This window comes from Crocuta crocuta, unplaced genomic scaffold, assembly GCF_008692635.1.
Source record: "Crocuta crocuta isolate KB4526 unplaced genomic scaffold, BGI_CrCroc_1.0 scaffold139, whole genome shotgun sequence".
NCBI classification, from domain to species: domain Eukaryota; kingdom Metazoa; phylum Chordata; class Mammalia; order Carnivora; family Hyaenidae; genus Crocuta; species Crocuta crocuta.
In genome coordinates this window covers 9452309-9462629 of record NW_027533258.1, presented here as the reverse complement: position 1 = coordinate 9462629, position 10321 = coordinate 9452309, and the positions used below count along the sequence as shown (strand labels likewise).

General features: G+C 54.6%; 1 protein-coding gene across 1 annotated transcript in view; it reads left to right on the top strand.

Annotated features, from left to right (window-relative positions):
* The first annotated feature begins 679 nt into the window (after window positions 1–679).
* The window catches only part of PFAS (phosphoribosylformylglycinamidine synthase), a 15614-nt gene continuing 5972 nt past the window's right edge, over window positions 680–10321 (top strand). Inside the window, exons 1-14 of the mRNA XM_077746573.1 lie at window positions 680–763; window positions 3595–3775; window positions 3878–4013; window positions 4465–4570; window positions 4897–5086; window positions 5199–5304; window positions 5637–5777; window positions 5896–6020; window positions 6157–6285; window positions 6977–7108; window positions 7245–7373; window positions 9686–9759; window positions 9846–10002; window positions 10276–10313. Coding sequence (XP_077602699.1) covers window positions 3634–3775; window positions 3878–4013; window positions 4465–4570; window positions 4897–5086; window positions 5199–5304; window positions 5637–5777; window positions 5896–6020; window positions 6157–6285; window positions 6977–7108; window positions 7245–7373; window positions 9686–9759; window positions 9846–10002; window positions 10276–10313 — 1605 coding nt within the window. The 5' untranslated portion in view covers window positions 680–763; window positions 3595–3633. The remainder of the gene's footprint in view (window positions 764–3594; window positions 3776–3877; window positions 4014–4464; window positions 4571–4896; window positions 5087–5198; window positions 5305–5636; window positions 5778–5895; window positions 6021–6156; window positions 6286–6976; window positions 7109–7244; window positions 7374–9685; window positions 9760–9845; window positions 10003–10275; window positions 10314–10321) is intronic.

Below are 10321 nucleotides of genomic sequence, written 5' to 3'. Positions count from 1 at the left end.
CCTGCTGCTTCCCTTAATCCTGCCGGTATCTCCGTAAGTACATTCTATCGAATTCCTGTTGATTAGACCTTTTTGAGTGTACCATCCATATTCCGCTAGGATTCTCACTGATACAAACCATGTATTTATGTTCCGAGGGTTTTTTTAAAAAAAAAAAATGCACAAAAAATGTGTGCACAGGTAGAAGGTGCTAAGTTACAAAACCAGGTGACAAGTCATTGCGATGAACCTCAGCTCCCACATCTGTGAACCAAGGGTTTTCGTGAAGATCCAACGAGATCGTGTCCGGTGCCTTAACGGGCGCTCAGCAAACGTCTTCCTATCATTGTCCTTGTTACTGTCACTGGCGAGAAGGTGCGAGTTAAAAGTGTAGGCCTTCCCACTCTGCTAAGAATTTAATCTACCTGTTCGTTTCTTAAAGATAAAAGGGAAAAAAGTAGCAGGGAGCGGGAAACTGAGTCCGGGACCAGGACGATGCTTCTCCTTCCGTCTCCTGCATTCAAAGTTCCCGTCTCTGTCACAGTGGACACGGGCACCGGGGACGGCAGGCCATGGGACCTACCGCTATTTCCAAAAGTTTCGGAGAAAGAGAAGAAGCGAGAGCTCCGGGGCGATTTCAGCGCTGAACCACCCGGGCGCTCAGCGTCGGAACCGGAGGTAGGGCGCGGCGGCCCCGCCCACGGCAGCCGGAAGTGGGCCCGCCTCTTCCGGCGCGCTGCTGGAAGCCGCGCTTCAACGCCGCACCCGCGACCGGCGATTCCACGTGCGTATGGCTGCCCCGCGCCAGCCCTGAGCCCTGGCTTGTCGCACCCTTTCGCCACCCACTCCGGGTCGGACTCGGGCCGCGTCCTTGTCCCCAGCCGGCCCGGCCCAGTTGCGTCCGGCTGCGGCCCGTTCGTGCGACCTTGCGCGCCTTCCCCAGACGCGCGGCGGGGGAGACCCCGTGGTGCACGCAGCCCCTCGTGCCCAGTGCGTTCGGCCTCCACAGCCTGGGACCTCCTGGATTCTGTCCTGGCCGTTGGGGGTGCGGCCCTGCTGTGGACAAGTCTGGCCCTGGGCTCTGCGGGATTCTGTCTACGGAGCGATAGAAGTCAGGTGGCTTCCGTGTGGTCATTCCTGTAGGGAGTCCGGTATAAAGGACAGCTGTGAGGGGCCCAGCTTCAGCAGAGGGTGATCAGAACGGGGTGGGGAGCCCCGAGAAAGGCGGGGATCGAGACTGATCGGGCAGGAGCGTCATCCTTCACTGAAATGAGGCCTGGCCCGAAAGGGCGGGAAGGGCTGGTGAGGATGGGAGTCCAGAGTTCACTTGGTCGACGATACATTTTTTTTCTTGTTCTTTTAGATTTTTTTCTCCCCCTTTTTATGCCCCACCTATTTTAAGCCTTGGTAATCCACTGGAGATAAAACAGCTACAGTCCATGCCCACGTGGAGATTCTGTGCTTGTGGGGGAAGGTAGATCTTAAAAAATAAAATGTCAGGTACTGATAACCATTGAATAAAAAATTAGTCACTTAAATTAGTTGTATGTGTAATTTTAAAGTTTATAATTAAGTTTACATTAATTATAGTTAAGTTATATGTAAATATTAAAAATTAAGTTAATTAGGGGCACCTAGGTGGCTCAGTCGGTTAAGTGCCCAAGTCTTGATTTCAGCTCAGGTCATGATCTCAAGGGCCATGGGTTTGAGCCCCACATACAGCTCCGTCCTGACAGCACAGAGCCTGCTTCGGATTCTCTCTCTCTGCCCCTCTCTCTCTCTCAAATAAGATAAACTTTAAAAAATTAAATAAAATAGGCTGTCTGATAGTGGCTAGTTCAGAAGGGTGGATCCAGGAAGTCCCTTCCAAGAAGGTGATTTCACCAGGAATTTAAATAGCACGAAAGCGCTAGCCGTGCAAATACCAGGGTGAGAAAAATACCTTCCAGAACTCAGATTGGCAAGTTAGAGGAGTAGAAAAGAAGCCAGTGTGATGGCGCCTTGTGGGTGAAAAGGAGCGTGACATGAGATAGGGTTGGAGTACCAGACAGTGGCCCGACTAGGAAAGCCAGGTACTGAGATGGAAGGTTTTGCCGTGTGTGATGAGAAGCCAGGATCTCATTTATGTTGAAAGATGCCAAGTGGTTGGTGGCTGGGGCAGGAGTGGGATTGGGGTGCTTCTCAGGAGGTCCCGAATGAGTGATGGTAGCGGCCGATGGTAGCAGGCACGGAAGGATGTCGACAGATCCAGGGATGTGTTTGGAAATGGCTTTGCTGATGGATTGGGTGTACAGAAAGGGCTCAGAGAAAGAAGAATTAAGGTTGACTGTATTTTGGGTTTGAGCCACCGATTTGATAGTGCTGACCAGATGGGGCAGACTGGGAGAATAGCAGGTCTGGAGGAGCGAGGAATCAAAATTTCTATTTTGGCCAAAACAGACAATCGTCTGTGTTTATGGGACGTCTACGTGGAGATGTCACGTAAGCATTTTATCTTATTATTTTAAAGGTTTTATTTTGACATAATCTCTCCACCCGTTGTGGGACTCGAACTCACAAACCTTGAGATCAGGAGTTGCACACACTCTACTGACTTAGCCAGCTGGGTGCCCCAGTCACGTAAGCATTTTTTTTTTTTTATGTTTTATTTATTTTTGAGAGAGAGACAGCATGAGCAGGGGAGGGTTAGAGAGAGAGGGAGACACAGAATCTGAAGCAAGCTCCAAGCTCTGAGGTAGCTGTCAACACAGAGCCTGACGCGGGGCTCGAACCCACAAACTGTGAGATCATGACCTGAGCCGAAGTCGGGCACTTAACTGACTGAGCCACCCAGGCGCCCCCTCACGTAAGCATTTTAATGTGCTGGTTTGGAGTTGCAGGGAGAGTTGAAGACTGAATTAAGTTAGAGACTCTGTTGGCAGATAGCAACTCGAATAATATGAAATTGCCATTTTTGGTAAAAAAAAAAAGTTGGATGCTGGCATTTTCAGTGGCTCCGTCTACTAGATGATATTTAAAGCCACGAATCTGCATAAAGTCAATTAGGAAGAGCATGTAGAGGGACGAGAATGAAGGACAGGTCCCCAGCACGTGCCTGAGAAGCAGCATTCAGAAGGCAGAGGAGAATCAGAAGAATGGTGTTTGTCATCTGACTTTCCCAGCACGGCCCAGTCCGGCTCATCCTATATAGATTTACACTTAGATGCTATTTTTCCCCGAAAGTCTTTCCTAATTGCTAAAGTGCTAGTTTGGGGCCCACAGCCTCTTGGTCTCAACCACAGTGGACTGGAAACGTTGGAGTCCTTGCCTGTGTCCCTCAATAATAATATAATCTCTATGAGGGTGGAAATGGTTTTTGTGTTATTCACAGCTGTGTTCCTAAGACCTCACGTGGGGCCCCGCAAAGTGCAGGTGCTCAAGATTCATGGATGTACCTGTTCCTACGTTTTGCAGGATTAATTAAGACAGCCCCCCCCCACCGCCGCCAAGCTTTCGTTTTTCAGGATACCTCTGAAAATGCCCCTTTCCCCACCCCATCCCTAATTCCTCCAAAGCCTTGTCTGTCTTGGGAATGTCAACTCAGTTTGACAAGTTATAGTCACCGTTACTCTTTAGGAACCTGGCTCCTCGCTCCAGCGAGGGACACCTGCAGAGATGCCCTCGGTCCTTCACTTCTATGTCCGTCCCTCTGGCCATGAGACGGCCGCCTCTGGACACACCCAGAGGAAGCTTCGAGGGAAATTGCCGGAGCTGCAGGCCATCAAGACCGAGCTGTGCTACAATGTGAACTGGACAGGTTGGGCCAAGTACGGGATTCTTGGGGTGGAGGTGGGGGGGGTGGTCCACCTGGCCAAGGGCTGTGTCTCAAGGTGTCCTTGCCCACGGTCTCTCCCTGCAGCGGAGTCCCTCCCAAGCGCCGAGGAGAGAAAGAAGCTCATGTGGCTTTTTGGCTGTCCCATGTCACCGGGTGACGTTGCCCAGGAATCCTGGCTCCGTTCTGACTCCAGCGACCTGCTGCTGGAGGTGGGGCCCAGGCAAGTGTCCCCGCCCAGGGCAGTCCCTTCCGTGTGCTCAGGCAGACACGCTGCCCGCCGCCCCCTCTGCTTCCATTCCTCTCCTCCCTCCACTCGTGATCCTTGGCGGATCTGTTCTTCCTTCGCTCCGTCCTACATCCTGCCCCGAAAGCCATGTACACGCCTTCCCCGTCTGGGAAGATGTTTCCAAAGCCTGAGCCAGCTACCAGACGTGTTCTGGAAGCAAGACAGATTGCATTGTGAGAAGTAGAAATCAAAGCATTTTGTGCCAGAAGGACAGGTGTGGTTTGATTCGAGTGACCTTCAGATGCCGGTTTCGGGGTGCCCAGGTGTGAGGCTGGAGGCCAGTTTGGGGGCGGGGGGAGGCGAGAGGTTGCGGCACAGTGGGGCGGGCAGGATCCGGCTGCTAATCTGGGGCTTCGGCGTCCTAACCATCCGGCCCCCTCCTCAGGCTGAACTTCTCCACCCCGGCCTCTACCAACATCGTGTCCGTGTGCGGGGCTGCGGGGCTGGGGGCTGTGGACCGCGTGGAGACTACCCGTCGCTACCTGCTCTCGGTGAGGCCGTGGGCCGCAGATACAGAGATGAGGCCCTGAACTTTATGGAGATAGTGGGAGAAATGGGGAGGGGCTCTTGGCCTTGGTCCTGTCCCGTCTGCAAGTTGCTCACGGCTTGAGGCTACCTGGCGGAGGGCTGAACGGGACAGAAGTCCAGCCTGTGCACCCCTTACGTGAACTCATGCCTGGAAGGGGCATGTCGTTCTAATCAGAACATGGGCACCACGGAGATGAGCAGTGGGCTGGCCCTGCGTGACTCCGAGGAGCGGGGCACGCCACTCTTCAGCTCTCCAGCCCCTGCCCTGTGCGTGCGTCTCCGCCCCTAGTTTGCCGAGCCCCCATCAGCCGAGATGAAGGCCCTGGCCCTGGCCACGCTGCATGACCGGATGACGGAGCAGCACCTCCCCCGGCCCATCCAGAGCTTCTCGCTTCCGAGCGTTTCAGCACTGCCCAGCGGCCAGATCGACATCCTGGCGGAGGGCCGGCGCGCCTTGGAGAGAGCCAACCAGGAGCTAGGTGAGCAGGGGTGCCCGGGAGGAAGGCCCAGGTGAGGCCGGTCGGGATGCCGGCGCCTGTGACAGTGGGGACCTGCGCCCCACCGTCCGCTCTTCCCGGGGTTGCCTCTTAGGCCTGGCCCTAGACTCCTGGGACCTGGATTTCTACACCAGACGTTTCCAGGAGCTAAAGCGGAATCCCAGCACCGTGGAGGCCTTCGACTTGGCTCAGTCCAATAGGTAGGAAGGAATGGGGGCCATTCTGATGTCTGAGCCCGGGGAGGTTGGAAGGGGAGGGCGCGGGGGAGTCCCCGAGTCTGTGTGGGGGCCCGGGCTCCACATCCGTGCAGTCGTCTACGTTCAGATCTTGACCTCCTGTTCAGTAGGGGTCTGAACAGCCCGCGGCGGAAGAATGTTTGAGGATTGTGGCTTTTTGGAGTCTGTTTTGACCTGTTATCTAAGTGACAGCTGGCCGCACAGTAACAAGCGTGACGCTGGTGAGAAGAGCCGGCGTGGTGTGCGGTGTGCCGAGTGACCCGTGTTTCTGCTCCCCACCCCTGTCACCCCTGCAGCGAGCACAGCCGACACTGGTTCTTCAAGGGCCAGCTCCACGTGGACGGGCAGGCGGTGGCCCACTCCCTGTTTGAGGCCATCATGAGCACCCAGGCGTCCTCGAACCCCAACAACATCCTCAAGTTCTGTGACAACAGCAGGTGGGCTGGGTCCCAGGCTGGGGTGGCTTCAGCTCCGGGAGAGGGGAGGCCCCAGGCCTTCCTGGGGTAAGCGCAAACCCCAGGAAGGAAGCAAGGTCCAGAACCGGTGTGTCCACAGCGCAATCCAGGGGAAGGAAGTCCGATTCCTGCGGCCCGAGGACCCCACGCGACCGAGCTGCTTCAGGCAACAGCGAACACTGAGGCATGTTGTCTTCACGGCGGAGACCCATAACTTCCCCACAGGTGAGCTGGGTCCTGGGGACAGGTGGGTGAGATCGGAGGGTAGCCTAACAGATAGGCTGGTGGTCCTGAGTTTTAATGGGGTGGTTGGGGCAGGGTGTATCTCTGGTACCCACACCTCTCCCCCGTCTCTTCACAGGAGTGGCCCCCTTCAGCGGGGCAACCACAGGCACAGGGGGCCGGATCCGAGATGTCCAGTGCACGGGCCGGGGGGCCCACGTGGTGGCTGGCACCGCCGGCTACTGCTTTGGAAACCTGCACATCCCAGGTCCTGCCTCTTTGCTCACTACCGTCGCTTCCCTGTCCCGGCAGGAGCACCCCTCTCTCTGAAGGCCATCCCGGGTGCCTTTTCCTGGGAGGCAGGGCTGCAGTGTAGCTGGCTTTGCACCAAGAGTGGCCGTGAGGACTACAGGCCAAGGAAGACCCAGGCGCCCAGATAGGCTTTGCAGAACTCCAACGTTCTTTCTTTTTTTTTTTTTTTTTAAGTTTATTTATTTATTGAGAGAGCGATCAAGCATGAGCAGGGGAGAGACAGAGACAGAGAGAGAGAAAGAGAATCTTAAGCAGTCCCCGCGCAGTCAGCACAGAGCCCAACTCGGGGCTCTCGGAATCCTGATTGAGCTGAAACCAAGAGTCGGCTGCTTACCCAGCTGAGCCACCCAGGCGCCTCTTGCAATTTTCTTTATAAACTAGCATCTGCCCAGCAAGGAAACATGATATTGGGTCAGTCTTATGATCGCCACCTGCCCCCGAAGTCTAATTCCTTAGAGAGCTCTGAGAACTCTGATCCCAAGACTCAGAAGAAAGGCCAGTGTGGGAGGTGGGGCGCAAGATCGGTGCTTTCTCGCAGGCTCTAAGCCTCCTTGAAATAGAACTTCCTGAAGTGGGACATTCTGCCCGTACGGTTGGCTGTCTGTCTGCTGTCTTACAGTCCGGCCAACCTTCCCCTTTCCTTCCAGGTTATAGTCTGCCCTGGGAGGACCCCAACTCCCAGTATCCTGAGAACTTGGCCCGACCCCTAGAGGTCGCCATCGAGGCCAGTAATGGGGCTTCCGATTACGGCAACAAGTTCGGGGAGCCAGTGCTGGCAGGTAAGGCTGTGGGGGGTAACGGACACCTGGTACCAGAGGTGGGGTGGGGTGTATGACCGAGTGAGTGCTGGGGGTGGGGGTGGGGGTGGGGACTGACTTCCCTCCGCCCCCACTCCCCGTGGTGTCCTCGCTTCAGGCTTCGCCCGCTCCTTGGGCCTCCAGCTCCCAGATGGCCAGCGGCGTGAGTGGATCAAGCCCATCATGTTCAGTGGGGGCATCGGTTCCATGGAAGCTGAGCATGTGCGGAAGGAGCCCCCAGAGCCAGGTAAGAGCCTGCCCCTCCTCCACGTGCAGCCGGCCTTGTCCCAGCACCCGGTAGCTGTACGAGGGGTGTTTAGAGGCTACTCTGGGGTTCGTTTCTGTTTACTTACTGTTTATTTATATGCATGCACACACGTGTATATACACACAAGTTTTTGTTTAATTCTCAAGTTAATCGACCTACCCTGTAGCCTTGGCGTCAGGAGTAGAATCCAGTGGTTCGTCACTTACATACAACACCCAGTGCTCATCCCAAGTGGCCTCCTCAGCGCCCATCCCCCTCTCCCCCCATCAACCCTCAGTTCTCTGTATTTAAGAGTCTCTTATTTAGAACCTATTTTTCCTTCCCTTCCCCTGTGATCAAGGGGTTTGTTTTTAATCTCCTGGCTCACGTACGGGTTTTCCAGGCAGGACAGGGCTTTATGCCCAGGGCCGCCCTCTTTATGTGTTGCCCGTTTCCTTCTGCATGACAGGGACCTGCCCTGCGAAGTCCAGGCAAACAGTGCTGTGGCCTGGGGGGTGGGGGGGTGGGGGAGGGTTATCTGCTCGCTCAGTTCAGGTGGGCAGACATTTGTCAGGTCCCGTCCTGCGCCAGGTCGTGTGGTACAATCAAGATAAGAGCCAGCTCCCACTTGTTGAATAGGTGAGCCAGTCACATGGTCCAGTATTTAAGAGGCAAAAAAGGTTATACAGCAAGAGGTGTCCTTCCCTGACCTCCAGCCACCTAATTTCCCTCCCCAGAGGTAACTTGTTAACCAGGTACTCCTGTAACTTATCTAAGGTATTTCCCGCCTATGTAAATAGACCTGGGGCGCCTGGGTGGCTCAGTTGGTTAAGCATCTGACTCTCTGATTTGGGCCCAGGTTATGTTCTTACAGTTGGTGAGATTGAGCCCTGCGTCAGGCTCCATGCTGTGGACCCTGCTTGGGATTTCCTCTCTCTGTCTCTCTCTCTGCCCCTCCACCACTCACGTGTGCTAAAAAGAAAGAACTTGTTTAAGAAAATAGACCTATATGGGGCCACGAGGGTGGCTCAGGTGACACAGAATCCGACGCAGGCTCCAGGTTCTGAGCTTTCAGCGCAGAGCCCGATGCGGGGATCAAACCCATGAACTGTGAGATCATGACCTGAGCTGAAGTCGGACGCTTAACTGACTGAGCCCCCCAGGTGCCCCTGTTTGTCCCTTTTTAAATTGGGGTGTTTTTTTGTGTGTGTAGTTACAAGAGTTTTGTATATTCTGGGTCATTTGCAACTGTATCATGTTCTGTGGGTTGTCTTTTTTTTTTTTTTAATGTTTTATTTGTTTCTGAGAGAGACAGCATGAGCAGGGGAGGGTCAGAGAGAGAGGGAGACACAGAATCTGAAACAGGCTCCAGGCTCTGAGCTGTCAGCACAGAGCTGGACGTGTGGCTCGAACCCCCAAACCATGAGATCATGAACTGAGCTGAAGCCGGACCTTTAACCGACTGAGCCACCTAGGCGCCCCCTGTGGGTTGTTTTTCTACCTCACGCTGTTTTATGAAGCACAAATGTTTTTAATTTTGGTGAAATCTGGTTTACCTATTTCTTCTTTGGCTGCTGTGGTTTTGATGTTGTGGCAAGAAATCATTGTCTAAGCCAAAGTCCTAAAGATTTACAGCTGTGTTTTCTTGTAATATTTTTATAGCTTTTAGCTCTCAGTTTAAGTTTCTGATACATTGCGAGTGAATTTTTGTATATGGTGTGAGGTAGGGGTTTAACTTCTCCCTCTTACATGTGGATATCTCATTATCCTAACGCCATGCTTTGAAAAGACTATTCCTATCTTCTTGGATTGTCCTGGGACTCTTGTCAAAAATCATTTGGCCAGGGGGCCACCGGGAGGCTCAGTGGGTTAAGCGTCCGACCTCGGCTCAGGTCATGATCTTGTGTGGTTTGTGGGTTCGAGCCCTGCGTCAGGCTCTGTGGTGACAGCTCAGAGCCTGGAGCCTGCGTTGGAGTCTGTGTCTCCCTCTCTGCACCTTCCCTGGTCAGACTCTCTCTCTCCAAAACTAAATATTTTTTTAAAAAAATCTTCAAAGAAAGGTCAACTGTGTTTTCTCTCTTTGGCAATATGTGGATAATTCTGCAGTGTTCAATTTTGTATGTAGGTGACTTTGTGCCTATGTGAATACATCCAGAGTGGGAATTCCTCCAACTGTATTTACCCGAAGAATACTTGAATTTGTAACACTGATCTCTCTCCTGGTCCATGCACTTCCCTGTATCCTTAACTTACTCGTGCTGATGCTTGCGTCGGATTCCCCCATATCCGGACTCTGTCTTCCTTCCCGTCAGGCATGGACGTTGTAAAGGTTGGGGGTCCTGTCTACAGGATCGGAGTGGGCGGCGGAGCCGCCTCATCTGTGCAGGTGAGGGGACATTGTGGGGCCCTGTGCACAGGGGGACGTGAGCCCCCAGACCCCCCTCGCCTGAGCTCTCCCATGTGCTCCCCCAGGTGCAGGGAGACAATTCCAGTGACCTGGACTTTGGGGCTGTGCAGCGGGGAGACCCGGAGATGGAGCAAAAGATGAACCGTGTGATCCGGGCGTGTGTGGAGGCCGCCAGGGGGAACCCCATCTGCAGCCTCCATGACCAGGGTGCCGGCGGCAATGGTGAGGGAAGGGGTTGGGACGGGTCTCGGCCCCCCTGGGCTCTTGCCAGATTGGACTCAGAGGGGCATCGAGGACCTGCGGCTGGCCACCCAGCCCTACCCCCGGTACCTGCTGGAGGGGCTCAGCTTTGCCCCGGGGTGGCTGGCCATGAGGGTGCGGCAGCGATCCATTCCGGACACAGCATCGGGCTCCCTGGACCCTGGCCACTGCCCTCTGTCTGCCGGGTGCCGACCGCGGCCACATCACCGCCTCTCCCACGCACTCTGTCACCAGGCAACGTCCTGAAGGAGCTGAGTGACCCAGCTGGAGCCGTCATTTA